General features: G+C 42.3%; 1 protein-coding gene across 1 annotated transcript in view; it reads left to right on the forward strand.

The window, feature by feature from the left end:
* Window positions 1–16,635, forward strand: part of SLC17A6 (solute carrier family 17 member 6) — a 119,318-nt gene that overhangs the window by 68,216 nt on the left and 34,467 nt on the right. The window contains exons 7-8 of the mRNA XM_077453613.1: window positions 3,325–3,467; window positions 10,459–10,608. Of these exons, the coding sequence (XP_077309739.1) occupies window positions 3,325–3,467; window positions 10,459–10,608 (293 nt within the window). The remainder of the gene's footprint in view (window positions 1–3,324; window positions 3,468–10,458; window positions 10,609–16,635) is intronic.

Below are 16,635 nucleotides of genomic sequence, written 5' to 3' on the forward strand. Positions count from 1 at the left end.
TTAACACATTTTTCGTCAGTGCACAGGTCTATTGGGAACCATGTTTTATTGAATGATGTTATGAAGGTGCCACAATCTTTCTTTTTTGCCTATGGTGGCATTTCTCAACTGGGGTGTTGCGGCACCCTAGTGTGCCATCTAGGATTGTCAGGGGTGCTGCCCTGTGTCTGATATTTTTCTACCGTATCATGTATATCCATGGTGCAGGTAGGCCAGTCACCAGTGCCCATAGAAATACTTGCTGCTAATCCAGGGCAGATGGCATTCAGGGCAACCCCCGGGTTGCATTCAGAAGGGGGTGGAAAGATTGGGGGGTGTACTGAGGGCTCTTATGCAAAGGGGGGACTGAGAACTCTGATGGGGGGGGGGTGGTGACATTTATGTGAAAAAGGAGGGGGGTAAGGACTGGAATGAAAGGCGATACCCTCTTTATGTTGGGTGACTCCCACGATTATTGAAATTCTCCTTAGAAGTGGTTCCAATGTTGGAATGAAAATCTGGAGGGAGAGCAGGAAAGCCTGTTGGTTCTATTTGTCATCTGGAAGGGGTCCAAGAGCATTTCGTTTTAGTCTGGCGCACAAAGAGGGGGTGGAATACAGCAATTTGATTTATTGTGGCAATGCTGGACCTAACCCTATGGATTCTAAGATAAGTTGGGGAAGGACCAGTTGACCCAGTTGAAGGCCTTTGAGGCATCAATAGAAAGCAGGATCCAAAAGGTGATCTTCAAAGCCACCATCATGACCTCATATGAGGGAACGGAGATTCCCTCTTTATGTTGGGTGAGGCTCACCATCATTTATATCTATGATTTATATTCTCCTTAGAAGTGGTTCCAATGTTGGAATGAAGATCTGGTGGTTAGAATGGCACAGGTCTATTGGGAACCATGTTTTATTGAATGATGGTATGAAGGTACCGCAATCTTTCTTTTTTGCCTATGGTGGCATTTCTCAACCGGGGTGTTGTAGCAATGCTGGACCTAACCCTATGGATTCTAAGCCCTTGTACACACGGTCGGAGATTCCGACGGAATGTGTCCTATCGGACCGTTTTGTCGGATAATCCGACTGTGTGTGGTATGCATTGGACTGTTTCCGTCGGAATATCCGTCAGACCCAATTTTCCAACTTGTTGGAAATATTTTCCGACAAACTGGTCCGATCGGACATACTCCGATCATGTGTAGAGAATTCCGATTGGACAAAGTGCCACGCATGCTCAGATCAAATTCCTACACCAAAGCCATTGGCTACTAGCCTGAACGTAGTCCCGTCGTAACGAAATAACGTCATCACGTTCTGAACGATCAGATTTTCCGACAACTTGGTCTGACCGTGTGTATGCAACAGTTTCGGACACAATCCGTCGGACAAAATCCAACGGATTTGGTTGGCAGAATGTCCGACCGTGTGTACAAGGGCTAAGATAAGTTGGGGAAGGACCAGTTGACCAAGTTGAAAGCCTTTGAGGCATCAATAGAAAGCAGGATCCAAAAGGTGATCTTCAAAGCCACCATCATGACCTCATATGAGGGAACGGAGATTCCCTCTTTATGTTGGGTGAGGCTCACTATGATTTATATCTATGATTTATATTCTCCTTAGAAGTGGTTCCAATGTTGGAATGAAGATCTGGGGGTTAGAGTGGGAAACCCTTTTGGTCCTATTTATCACCTGGAAGGAGTCCAAGAGCATTCTGTTTTAGTCTGGCGCACACAGAGGGGGTGGAATACAGCAATTTGATTTATTGTAGCATGCATGGACCTAACCCTATGGATTCTAAGATAAGTTGGGGAAGGACCAGTTGACCCGGTTGAAGGCCTTTGAGGCATCAATAGAAAGCAGGATCCAAGAGGTAGTCTTCAAAGCCACACCATCACAACCTCCTATGAGGGAAAGGAGATTCCCTCTTTATGTTGGGTGAGGCCCACCATGATTTATATCTATGATTTACATTCTCGTTAGGAGTGTTAGAATGAAGATCTGGGGGGAGAGTGGGCAACCCTGATGTGTCCTATCTGTCATGTGGGTAAGTTGGGGGAAGAACCAGTTGACCCAGTTGAAGGACTTTGAGGCATTAATAGAAAGCAGGATCCAAGAGGTGATCTTCACAGCCACCATCATGACCTCATATGAGGGAACGGAGATTCCCTCTTTATGTTGGGTGAGGCCCACCATGATTTATATCTATGGTTTATATTCTCCTTAGAAGTGGTTCCAATGTTGGAATGAAGATCTGGGGGTTAGAGTGGGAAACCCTTTTGGTCCTATTTATCACCTGGAAGGAGTCCAAGAGCATTCTGTTTTAGTCTGGCGCAGACAGAGGGGGTGGAATACAGCAATTTGATTTATTGTAGCATGCATGGACCTAACCCTATGGATTCTAAGATAAGTTGGGGAAGAACCAGTTGACCCAGTTGAAGGCCTTTGAGGCATCAATAGAAAGCAGGATCCAAGAGGTGGTCTTCAAAGCCACCATCACAACCTCATATGAGGGAAAGGAGATTCCCTCTTTATGTTGGGTGAGGCTCACTATGATTTATATCTATGATTAATATTCTCGTTAGGGGTGTTAGAATGAAGATCTGGGGGGAGAGTGGGCAACCCTGATGCGTCCTATCTGTCATGTGGGTAAGTTGGGGGAAGAACCAGTTGACCCAGTTGAAGGACTTTGAGGCATCAATAGAAAGCAGGATCCAAGAGGTGGTCTTCAAAGCCACCATCACAACCTCATATGAGGGAAAGGAGATTCCCTCTTTATGTTGGGTGAGGCCCACCATGATTTATATCTATGATTTATATTCTCGTTAGGGGTGTTAGAATGAAGATCTGGGGGGAGAGTGGGCAACCCTGATGCGTCCTATCTGTCATGTGGGTAAGTTGGGGGAAGAACCAGTTGACCCAGTTGAAGGACTTTGAGGCATTAATAGAAAGCAGGATCCAAGAGGTGATCTTCTCAGCCACCATCATGACCTCATATGAGGCTTTGACCAAACTTATTTTATAGACAAGAGGTCTCCACCTCTAACGTCACGTCAGTAATAGCCCTCAATCTCTCTGCATAATAGATACATGGTCAAGGAAGAGTTAGAACTTCTGGCAACGTTTTCAGGTACAGGAAGTGCAGGGAATTATGTCTTCCCTCTATATCCAAAATTAAACCTGCCTGGAGTTTGGGTTTGAAGGGTCTCTTGGCACTGAATGTTTATGATCTACACATGAGACTTGAAAATAACTTGTGTTAGAATGTAATGGGCGAAACTGGAATTCTACTTCTGAAATATGTAGTGCAGCAATATCTTCATGACTTGTGTCCTTGCAGGGAGTTTTGGAATAGTCTGGTATTTCTTCTGGATTCTGGTTTCCTATGAGAGCCCAGCGACGCACCCCACCATCACGGAAGAAGAACGAACATACATTGAAGAAAGCATTGGCGAGAGCGCCAACCTCATGTGTGGACTTGAGGTAAGTGGATAAAGGTCGGAGCGTGAAAGACATTATGTGCTCTACAAACTATTACTACCTTGTCTCTTCCCATAGTTATGTAATTTATTCAACCCTACTAAGCACACTGATATAAAGTTACTTATGAAAACACACACATTGCTGCTAGTAAAACACTATCTTATTTATTTTCCATTAATTTAGGAAAGCTGACATAAAGTAATAAAAGGACATTACAATATCACGCAGCTTACATTCAGAACATACAATACAATAATAATATACGCCATACTTATCTGACCTTCGCCGCTACACCTCATGATGGAATGAAGAGGGACAGAGACAGAGAGAGACCTCATGGTCGCAAACCTTTTTTTGTCAAACACACCTCAGCCATACCACACCCTACTGCCAGTCCCATTTGGTTTGGACCAATCAGTGTTCACATGACAGCCCTCCTAATATTGCCATACTTGGCTTTGTGGCCAGTCCCATCTGACGTGCCCTGGGCCGTCTTTGTCATCAATCTCTTTGAAGCTTGTGTGCACCATTTGGGCTGAAGGTAACTCCTTTGATATGCAGATTCTGCCACATTCCTCTACACATTCTAAACATGTGTCATGCAAACATCAACATGGCTGAGTTCGGCTGTACAAACAGCGGTGTAGATGTATAATAATAATTCCTGTCTGATTCCAACATATGCCGCTTTGCGCCTAAAAGGCGCATACCACCCTTCTTCAGACACGGCTCCTTTTGAACAGTCCATAACTGTCTTAACGTGTGTGGTTCCCCAACATGTGCTTCCGAACCAGCACCTGTGGCACAGTCCTTAGCTTGTGTAACGCGTGGTTGTTTCCAACGAGCGCTCCAGAGACATCTCTTATGGAACAGTACACAAGTGTCTTACCACGTTGTGTTTTCAACGTGTGCAGAAACAGGTCCTATGGAGCAGTCCATAATTGTTTTACCACGTGATGTTTCCCAACACGTGCCGCTTTGCCACTGAGTGACACATCTCCACCATTCTTCAGCGACAGCTTCCATGTCACCATTCTGTATCTTGGGTATCTTCAGGACGGCAGTACAGGCAAGGGGTGCCCATTCATTCACCATTCACCAGCACCCATTCAGAGCAACATATCACCCAGCTTTCAGACCCAGAGTCTTGAGGAGGGCCTTCTTGCCCATATTACTAGCCTACAATACCCATAGGTCATACTCTACCACAAACATAAATCAATTTATTACCATAATATATACTTATATATGTATTACGCACCCCGCTCCCAACCTCCTATAACCTTTTACTGTAAATACGGGTCGGGATTAGGCAGGCTTGCTCGCAGCGGCGTTGCAGGGCTCTGACTTGGCAGCAACGTCTCCAATTTGTACACAGAGAGCTCACTGTCAAATCATCCCTCAACTTGCATAGACAACTGGGAGACCCTTCTAGATAAATATCGCTTAACTACACATATAAGTTTACAACAATTACCAAACCCACACAATTCCACCCCTGTACCTGGATTTCAGAGATCATGCCCATTGTGTACCATGCACCTCTACCTACGGTTAGGTTCAGGGAACCCTCGAGTCCCATGACTAACACTACCCCGGTATTCCTTAGGACAAAGAAACAAAACTCGCCTATGTCCTAAATAATACCTGGGTGCCTTCTTCCCAGCAATGACCTCTCCATCCAGAATACAGAGAGAAATAACTTCCCAACATTATTCGTTCATCCCCATGTATTGACCTGGCCTACCAAGGACATCATGGTCATGCTTCCGACAAAGGGAAATATCAACCTGCCTCCAGCGTTCATCTTCTCTGATCACATGTGTGATATAGCCTCAAATGCAACAAGATAGAGTCCCCAGTCAGTAAGCCCATTGATGCCACCAAATATACAGACCAAGTCTGCACTTCTGTATATGAGAACCTACAGCATAACACCTTTCACAATCCAACTTAGTACCACCCATACAGGCATTCGACCACTACTTTGGATTAGTATAAGCAACGTGTTTTGGCAAACTCTTACTGAGCGGTGATGCTAACTCATCAGGCCACTGCCCCTTATACAGAGACAGTACAATCAGCTTGATGTTGGCTGATATTTCCACCTGCCACAGAGTGCGCGCCAGAGCCAATGACAGGTTTCTGTCTTCCCTACCAACCTCTCAACATGGTTGACAAAATCCGGAGCCACTCTAACCTGAGTGTTTCTGTGATTTCATTGAATGTTATCAAGGATACCACCAATCTCCCGGGGTAACAAAGTCACGCTCCTTCTCTGAAGCTATGGCTGTGAGTTTGTTCCTCAGGAGGCTGATGTCCCCTCCATTAACAACACCCATCCCAGCTATTGTTCCCCCCCAATATAGTGCTGAATACATCCCTCCTCTTTCGGGTTACTCCTCAGAAATAAGCATCCTGCATGGACTTCATTCTCATCTCTGGGAGTAAGTCACTGGTACAATAACCGCACCTGATTCAGTGTATACTCAGCACATATAGGGTGATAGGTTTTTGTCAACCACCATGAGATGTTGCAGCACCATGTGGTGAAGTCCTACTGTACCCTGGTAGCCAGCGTTTGTTCCCTTTATTTTAACGGAGCATGCTCCTGTGTGTATTTACTGGCATTATCTGTGCAGGGTTTCAACCTCTCAGGTGAGACACCAACCGGGCCTATCTTCCCCATGTCTAGTTCTGGTGTCCCACATGTCCAGTAACCGAAAGCTTCTCTCTAGGATCGCTTGGATTGAGACACCACCCCTACGAGGATGTTTTCACCCCATTGATGTGTCACCTGGCACCCTTTAGTCTGATCCACAGCTACCTTATTATGCATAAGCGCCAGTATGCCTCCTGGGTACCTGCACCATATTCACTCCGTTACACCAATACATGTAATACATTAACACCTTTCTTCTTTCAATTCCTCCTTCCAACAAAAAAACCACATATTTTACATTTTCATGTTTTGACGGATTGGATGTGTCATAACTCTTCCCCAACCTCCAACCCATTGCACATGTATAAATAACATGTTTGCATTCATCAGGAGAGACTTCAGCAAAAATATTTCACAAGTTCTCTTGCTAGGCACAGTCTTTCAGATTCCGCATTAGCACCAAATTGTCCATACCAAAAAAAACAAGCATAATCTGAATCTTTCAAGTTTTTCCTTTTTTCCTCTCCTGATGTTTATCAGAACAAATTTGTGGTATGGTGTGGCACAGACAAACTGCCAACCAGATGATCATCTGTCATCCATCTTCCAGAAGCCTCTCCAATTCTCGCTCCACTTGGATTCTGGAAGTGAAAAACAAGAGCAGTATCAACTTCTTATCCACAATATCTGCTCGCTTATCATGTTTACTTATAGTTCCCTCCTTGGAGCCCAGGACCTCAGTATTCCTGGCTTCTGCAACTCTGACCAAACTATCCAAACAACCATGACCTCTTTAGGCTACACCCACTGTAAAATGGATCCCCATGGTATGATCAAAAAACGTTTAAAACTGAACGTCAGTGTTGCTTCTCAAAAACTTCAAATTTTACAAACTAAAAAAAACAATGCATCTATCTGTATCTTTACGATGTATGCACTACCCCTTTTCAGGTGACTGGTTCTAACTGAGGGCATTGTCAATTCCCCCCCTTTCAGGTGGATTAGACCTACTACTTTTCCACCTGAATAAAAATATAACTAACATAGAGGACTAAACCAATATCAACAAAAAAAAATTTAGAAGAAAAAATAATAAAAAAAATAAAATCAAAAAAAATAAATTAAAAAAAAAAATGTAAAAACTTAAAAAATCCGGCCATGATCACACAAACAACATGACAAGACAACCATCATACGACAAGACAACCATCATACAACAACGACAAACACTCAACTTTTAGTTGACAACATCCATGGATTTTTCTCCTGCAAAGAGTGCTTATTCCAATCTGAAATACAATTAGTTAATGGGGAAAACAAAAACAAAACAAAGCATATGTATCATCACAACATTTTAGCTTCATTTGTAACTCTTTTTAGTACTATTATTTTTCATTGTTTGCAAACAATTACTAACTAATGAGCTCATGGTACCATGTGATAATCGATTATGCATTTACAATAACCTAACCCATGTTCATATATTTTACCACTGTTATTCTCACTTTGACAGACCTGCAAACAAATGCAAATGTTAGTATCTAAAGCCATTTAACTTCTTTCATGGTCTGTGGAAAAAAAAAATACAAAGACAGTGATTACACACAATTATCATGACAATTGACTTTTTAAGTCCCCAAAGCCTTTCCCATTAATGCAATATAGTTGCCATACCTTTCTATACTACGCAGTGGTATTGGAAATCTTTGCCATATTACCCAAGAAAAATGTCAATGCCATTTGTGTCCAATTACATACAAGCCAAAATGGTAGATTAGCCCAGGGCGCAAATGTTGGAATGTTCATCCAGTCTTGTTGCTGGCTGTGCTTAGGGTGTGAACTGTCATTCCTTATCTTTCCTTCAGAACTGTGTAATCTGTCCTGGCTGCTATCTTTCATATCAGGCCTTTGATTTACCCTGTCCCTGCCCTGGGTGGGGGTTTTCATTGTAGGTACTTGTATTTCTGGGGTTTCCTGTTCAATGCTAGCAATTTTAAGGACTTTATGAAATCTATGTCTATTCCATTTACTATGTCTGAACTTTCTCTGCCTTCCTGTACCTCTGCTTATTACGGACACATCTGCCTTTGACCCATACTCCCTTTCCCTGGACTCTTGACAGAAGTCTCTGAGAATATTGACAAAATTTTGGTAGGATCTAGCATTCCTCAGAGCCATTCTAGTGGGATAGCTTACATAACACTTATTGGCCATTGAGTATATGAAACTTGCATCGTCCTCCAATAAGTCAGGACAGTTGAACACTTTCATATACAATGCAAGATACTCACTGCAGAACAAAATTGGGTCATCTCCTCTCCTAAATTTCATTCGTTGCAAATCACTCATACCATTATCACGACTGTCCACAATACGCTGCAACTCTTTCCTCCGCACCTCTGCAACTGCTACGTTATCATTAACTTGTGCCGATAACTGACCTACCAAAGGTCCTGGTAGCCATGCTTTCAGAAGAGAGCATGCATCCTCATTACTCAAATGGAATTTAACCACTAGAGCTTCAAATTTATTGGACAGACTCATTGGTGATTCCAGGGCATTAAATTCACCCAACATCTGGCACAAAGTAAGTCTCTCTTGGATTGTAATCAAACTCTCATTCTGCCTTGAAGCTATAGGTGCCATAGCAGACTGTGTTTCATCACGGCCCTTCTCCTCATTGATCGTGCAGATATCGGCCAATTGGCATGTTCCTTTGTGCTCATTGAGCGATACCATAACTTTCTCTGTAGTAAGAAGCTGGGAGCGTACATTTGCTAATTCTCTTTCTAAAGACATAACCAACTCCTCCATCTCTGACAATTTCATTCGCAATGACTCTACAACTTTGCTCTTCATATTACAGTCCATCCTGTAACTGTGGATCTGTTCTTGTAGTTCACCGTTTCTCTCTGACAAATCTCTTGCTTTTGCCTGCAATTCATCCATCTCATCACTGGAGGCTGTTGCAATCTTTAGAAGGTTTTCACTGACTTCCGCTATGTCCTCACTCAGATGCCTCCTCTCTACTTCCCACTTCCCCCCCATTTGCTCAGATATAACTTTAATTCTGAGCAAAACTGCAATTTCATTAGCCAACTTTTCTTTCTTAACTTTTTTTAGCTGTTTGCCCGATACTTTGCTATTATGTTGCTGACACTGAGATAATAGAGTCTTATACTGGCTTTCAAGAGTTTCATCTGCACATGAATGGTAACTGGCAGAGGCATACTTTTTAACATATGTATACACAAGTTCCATTTCACAACCATACAATCCACACAATACACACTTCTATTTGCACTAACGTACCAACACTGCATTGAGTACCAAATCAAACTCAATTATCGTTAGCTCTTACAACTCACACAAAACAAAAACAAATCGCTCTTCTAGCATTCTCTATTCTTAATTCGTTGCCACTTTTACCTGATATCATTCAAAACCATTCAATTTTGCCTATCCATAGTACAGATTTACCACACTTAATGTGGCATTATCAGCTGCCTTGTATCCGAGCACTTCTGTCCTGTAAGTTCTATGCAGCTTTTAGGATTGCCACATGTTATCTGGGGTGCCAAATGAAAGACATTATGTGCTCTACAAACTATTACTACCTTGTCTCTTCCCATAGTTATGTAATTTATTCAACCCTACTAAGCACACTGATATAAAGTTACTTATGAAAACACACACATTGCTGCTAGTAAAACACTATCTTATTTATTTTCCATTAATTTAGGAAAGCTGACATAAAGTAATAAAAGGACATTACAATATCACGCAGCTTACATTCAGAACATACAATACAATAATAATATACGCCATACTTATCTGACCTTCGCCGCTACACCTCATGATGGAATGAAGAGGGACAGAGACAGAGAGAGACCTCATGGTCGCAAACCTTTTTTTGTCAAACACACCTCAGCCATACCACACCCTACTGCCAGTCCCATTTGGTTTGGACCAATCAGTGTTCACATGACAGCCCTCCTAATATTGCCATACTTGGCTTTGTGGCCAGTCCCATCTGACGTGCCCTGGGCCGTCTTTGTCATCAATCTCTTTGAAGCTTGTGTGCACCATTTGGGCTGAAGGTAACTCCTTTGATATGCAGATTCTGCCACATTCCTCTACACATTCTAAACATGTGTCATGCAAACATCAACATGGCTGAGTTCGGCTGTACAAACAGCGGTGTAGATGTATAATAATAATTCCTGTCTGATTCCAACAGAGCGTTTGGAACTAGGCTTGCAATCACATCACATTGTCCCCACAACAACCTCAATCAATGTAATCAGCAGCTGACGTTTTATTTTCCAGAAATTCAAGACCCCTTGGAGAAAATTCTTTACCTCGATGCCTGTCTATGCAATCATAGTTGCAAATTTCTGTAGAAGTTGGACGTTTTACCTGCTGCTCATCAGCCAGCCGGCGTACTTTGAGGAGGTGTTCGGGTTTGAGATTAGCAAGGTGAGAAATTCTCAATTGTCTATATTTCTACTTTATAAACTAGTGGTGCACCGAAATGAGAATTCCAGTGCCGAAGCCAAAAATTCAGAATGCACTTGGCCAAAAACCGAAACGGTCAATTTTTAATTTTAACCACTTAGCCCTTGTACTCATGGTCGGACATTCCGACGGAAAATGTCCGATAGGACCATGTTGTCTTATAATCCGACGGTGTGTGGGCTCCATCGGACTGTTTCCGTCGGAATATCTGACGACCAAGTTTTCCAGCTCGGCTATAAAACTTTCTGACAACATGATCCGATCGGACCTTGTCCAATCATGTGTAGAGAATTCCGATCGGACAAAGTGCCACACATGCTCAGATCAAATTCCTACACCAAAGCTATTGGCTACTAGCCTGAACGTAGTCCCATCGTAACGAAATAATGTCATCACGTTACGAACGATCGGATTTTCCGACAACTTTCGGACAAAATCCATCGGGCAAAAAAAAATTTGGTTGTCGGAATGTCCGACCGTGTGTACAAGGGCTTAAGGATTGAGCCTTGTTTTGGGATTTGGTGTTTAGAAGTTAAAATCATTTTTTGTTGCTCGAAAATTACTTAGAACCCCCAAACATTGTATATATATAGATAGATAGATAGATAGATAGATAGATAGATAGATAGATAGATAGATAGATAGATAGATAGATAGATAGATAGCTATATATATACAGTGGTGTGAAAAAGTGTTTGCCCCCTTCCTCATTTCCTGTTCCTTTGCATGTTTGTCACACTTAAGTGTTTCGGAACATCAAACCAATTTAAACAATAGTCAAGGACAACACAAGTAAACACAAAATGCAATTTGTAAATGAAGGTGTTTATTATTAAAGGGGAAAAAAAATCCAAACCATCATGGCCCTGTGTGAAAAAGTGATTGCCCCCTTGTTAAAACATACTATAACTGTGGTTGTCCACACCTGAGTTCAATTTCTCTAGCCACACCCAGGCCTGATTATTGCCACACCTGTTCACAATCAAGGCATCACTTAAATAGGAGCTGCTTGACACAGTAAGGTTCACCAGAAGATCCTTAAAAGCTACACATCATGCCGAGACCCAAAGAAATTCAGGAACAATTGAGAAAGAAAGTAATTGAGATCTATCAGTCTGGAAAGGGTTATAAAGCCATTTCCAAAGCTTTGGGAATCCAGCGAACCACAGTGAGAGCCATTATCCACAAATGGCGAAGACATGGAACAGTGGTGAACCTTCCCAGGAGTGGCCGGCCGCCCAAAATTACCCCAAGAGCGCAGCGACGACTCATCCAAGAGGTCACAAAAGACCCCACAACAACGTCCAAGGAACTGCAGGCCTCACTTGCCTCAGTTAAGGTCAGCGTTCATGCCTCCACCATCAGGAAAAGACTGGGCAAAAATGGCCTGCATGGCAGAGTTCCAAGGAGAAAACCACTGCTGAGCAAAAAGAACATCAAAGCTCGTCTCAATTTCTCCACAACACATCTTGATGATCCCCAAGACTTTTGGGACAACATTCTGTGGACCGATGAGACAAAAGTGGAACTCTTTGGAAGGTGTGTGTCCAAGTATATCTGGCGTAGAAGGAACACTGCATTTCATAAAAAGAACATTATACCAACAGTAAAATATGGTGGTGGTAGTGTGATGGTCTGGGGCTGTTTTGCTGCTTCAGGACCTGGAAGACTTGCCGTGATAAAAGGAACTATGAATTCTGCTGTCTACCAAGAGATCCTGAAGGAGAATGTCCGACCATCTGTTCGTGTACTCAAGCTGAAACGAACTTGGGTTCTGCAGCAGGACAATGATCCTAAACACACCAGCAAGTCCACCACCGAATGGCTGAAGAAAAACAAAATGAAGACTTTGGAGTGGCCTAGCCAAAGTCCTGACCTGAATCCTATTGAGATGTTGTGGTATGACCTTAAAAAGGCCGTTCATGCTCGAAAACCCTCTAATGTAACTGAATTAGGACAATTCTGCAAAGATGAGTGGGCCAAAATTCCTCCAGGACGCTGTAAAAGCCTCATTGCACGTTATCGCAAACGCTTGGTTGCAGTTGTTGCTGCTAAGGGTGGCCCAACCAGTTATTAGGTTTAGGGGGCAATTACTTTTTCACACAGGGCCATGATGGTTTGGATTTTTTTTCACCTTTAATAATAAACACCTTCATTTACAAATTGCATTTTGTGTTTACTTGTGTTGTCCTTGACTATTGTTTAAATTGGTTTGATGTTCCGAAACACTTAAGTGTGACAAACATGCAAAGGAACAGGAAATGAGGAAGGGGGCAGACACTTTTTCACACCACTGTATATAAAAATATATATATAAAATTTTTGGGGGTTCTAAGTAATTTTCGAGCAAAAAAAAAAGATATATATATATAATTTTTTATTTATTTATTTTTATTTTTTCAGACACCCCTAGAGAATAAAATGGTGGTCGTTGCAATACTATATGTCACGTTCTACTTGTGCAGCGGTCTCACAAGCACAATTTTTTTTTTTTTAAATACACTTTTTGTTAATAAAAAAATAAGACAAGAGTAAAGTTATCCCAATATTTTTCTGTATTGTGAAAATAATGTTACGCCGAGTAAATTGATTCTCAACATGTCACGCTTCAAAATTGCGCCCGCTCGTGGAATGGCGACAAACTTTGACCCTTAAAAATCTCCATTGACGACATTTAGATTTTTTTATCGGCTACATGTTTCGAGTTACAGAGGAGGTCTAGGGCTATAATTATTGCTCTCGCTATAACGATCGCGGCCATACCTCACATGTGTGGTTTGACACCCGTTTTCATATGCGGGCGCGATTTACCTATGCGCTAGCTTCTGCTTTAAATTTTTTTATTTTTTTTTATTTTATTTATTTTACTTTTTTTTTTACACTGTCTTTTTAAAAAAAACAAGAATGGTGTCACTTGTATTCCTATTACAATGAATGTAAACATCCCTTGTAATAGAAAAATAGGCAAAAAGATCTCTCTCACATTTACACAAAAATATAATTAAAAAAAAAAAAAAATGAAATGTCATTTATTTATTTTTTTTTACAAAAAAAAAATTTCCTCTTTAAGACCAGTGGGCAGAAGGGACGTTTGTCGTGTGCAGCAGCCCCCCCCCCCCCCCACCAATACTTACCTGAGCCACCTCTCTATCCAGCGATGTTGCAGGAGTGTCTCGGCTGCCGGGGACTCCCTTCCTCATTGGCTGAGACAAAAGTGCTGCGCCATTGGCTCCTGCTGCTGTCAATCAAAGTCAGTTTAGCCAATGAGGAGAGAAAGTGGGCGGGGCCTGGCCACGGCTCTGTGTTTGAATGGACACACGGAGCCGTGACTCGGCTTGGATGCCCCCCATAGCGAGCTGCTTGCTGTGGGGGGGGGGAGCACTTGATAGGAGGGAGGGGCCAGGAGTGCCTAAGAGGGACCTGAGAAGAGGAGGATCCAGGCCGCTCTGTGAAAATCCATTACACAGAGCAGATAAGTATGAGATGTTTGTTATTTTTAATAAAAAAATAAATAAAAAAAACGAGACTTCACAATCACTTTAATTAATGTGGCTGGTGTTTTTGCATTGAAGTCAATGAGACGCGATTTTTGCATTGAAGTCAACAGGGGGTGTTTTTGCATTAAAGTCAATGGGACACTATTTTGTATTGAAGTCAATTGGACACGATTTTGCATTGAACTAAATGGGATGCAATTTTGCATCGAAGTCGATGGGATGCAGCATGCCCATTATCAGCACCTTTTGTCGACGGTAAAAAAAAAAAAAAAAAAAAAAAAAACGTCAATAACTCTATTTTCAGCCGATAATTTTTGGCGGCCGATATATTGGCGCATCCCTACCATAAACCTATATGGGAAGCTGCTGTATCTACTGGACGTGTGCAATTTGTTTTCGTTAAGAATTTGTTTTCAAAGAATTATAACGAAAAAACCCCTTTTAACTAATTTTTCAGAATATTTGAAAATTCCGAAATTCATAAATTTGGAAATTCAGAAATTCAGGAAAAAATTTACATTTTGAAAATCTGAAAACCTGAAATTCTGAAATATTAACTAACTCATAATAACTAATAACTAATACATTTATAAGTATCGGAATTTCCTTCCAAATTTGGCTGTTAGTGAACGTAAAGAATACGAATGTATCCGAAATAACGAATTATCCGAAAAATAACGAATTATCCGAAATAACGAATTATCCGAAAAATAACGAATTATCAGAAAAATAGGGAATTATCCGAAAAATAACGAATTATCCGAAATAACGAATTATCCGAAAAATAACGAATTATCCGAAATAACGAATTATCCGAAAAATAACGAATTATCCGAAATAACGAATTATCCGAAAAATAACGAATTATCAGAAATAACGAATTATCCGAAAAATAACGAATTATCAGAAATAACGAATTATCAGAAAAATAACGAATTATCCGAAAAATAACGAATTATCCGAAATAACGAATGCCGCATCTAAACGAATGGAATGTAACAAATTAATATTAATAAATAACAATTATAATAATAAAAATGTATTATTATTATTATTATTATATTATATTATTATTATATTAACCACTTGGGTACCGCGCTATTGCAAAATGACGGCAATAGCGCGGACCCACATTTCCGGGACTACGTCTATTGACGTAGTCCCGGTTACGAGCGGCCTGCGCGCCCCCTGAGGGGCGCGCGCGGCGCGCTCTGTGATCGGCGAGTCCGTGAGACTCGCCTGATCACCGATCCGTGTAAGGGGTCGATCCCGACCCCTTATCACGTGATCAGCTGTCAGCCAATGACAGCTGATCATGTGATAAAACGGAGCCGGTAATCGGCTAGTATTCCTCCTCGCGCTGACAGCGCGAGGAGAAAAAAAAAAAGCCGATCGCCGGCGGCCGTGTTCGGGACATCAGTCCCGATCACGGCCAGCAATTTAAACGGACACCTGCCCCCTGCCAGTGCCCACCTGCCACCCGCAGTGCCATCCTGAAATAAAGTAAGTGCCCCCCTGTCAGTGCCACCCAGCAGTGCCCATAGTGCCCACAGTGCCACCCAGCAGTGCCCACAGTGCCACCCAGCAGTGCCCACAGTGCCACCCAGCAGTGCCCACAGTGCCACCCACAGTGCCACCCAGCAGTGCCACCCACAGTGCCACCCAAAATCTGCCTCAAAGGTGCTGCACCCCAGTGCCGCCCATCAGTGCCCAGCAGTGCCGCCCATCAGTGCCCAGCAGTGCCGCCCATCAGTGCCCAGCAGTGCCACCTATCAGAGCCACCTATCAGTGCCACCTATCAGTGCCCATCAGTCCCATCTATCTGTGGTACCTATCAGTGCCCATCCGTGCCACCCATCCGTGCCACTTATCCGTGCCACCCATCCGTGCCATCTTATCTGTGCCCATCTTTGCCCATCAGTGCCGCCTTATCTGTGCCCATCGGTGCCGCCTTATCTGTGCCTATTAGTGCCGCCTTAACTATGCCTATCAGTGCCCACCAGTGCAGCCTATCAGTGCCCACCAATGCAGCCCATCAGTGCCCACCAATGCAGCCCATCAGTGCCCACCAATGCAGCCTATCAGTGCCGCCTAATCAGCGCACTTCAATGAAGGAGAAAAATGACCCGTTTGAAAAATTTTATAACAAACTATTAAAACATGATTTTTTTTTTTTTTTTTTTTTTTGCATCTTTTTTTGTTTGTTTAGCAAAAAATAAAACTCCGAGCTGTAACTAAATACCACCAAAAGAAAGCTCTATTTGTGGGAAAAAAATGATAAAAATTTCATTTGGGTACAGTGTTGTATGCCCGCGCAATTGTCATTCAAAGTGCATCAGCGCTGAAAGCTGAAAATTGGTCTGGGACTGAGGGGGGTTTAAGTGCCCAGTAAGCAAGTGGTTAATATTATGTATTATAATAATATATATTATTAATATGTTCCATTCTATTTGTTTAGATGCGGCATTCCTTATTTCGGATAAATTCATAT

This window comes from Lithobates pipiens, unplaced genomic scaffold, assembly GCF_037356315.1.
Source record: "Lithobates pipiens isolate NorthernLeopardFrog02 unplaced genomic scaffold, aLitPip1_a1.2 Scaffold_24, whole genome shotgun sequence".
Lineage (NCBI taxonomy): Eukaryota > Metazoa > Chordata > Amphibia > Anura > Ranidae > Lithobates > Lithobates pipiens.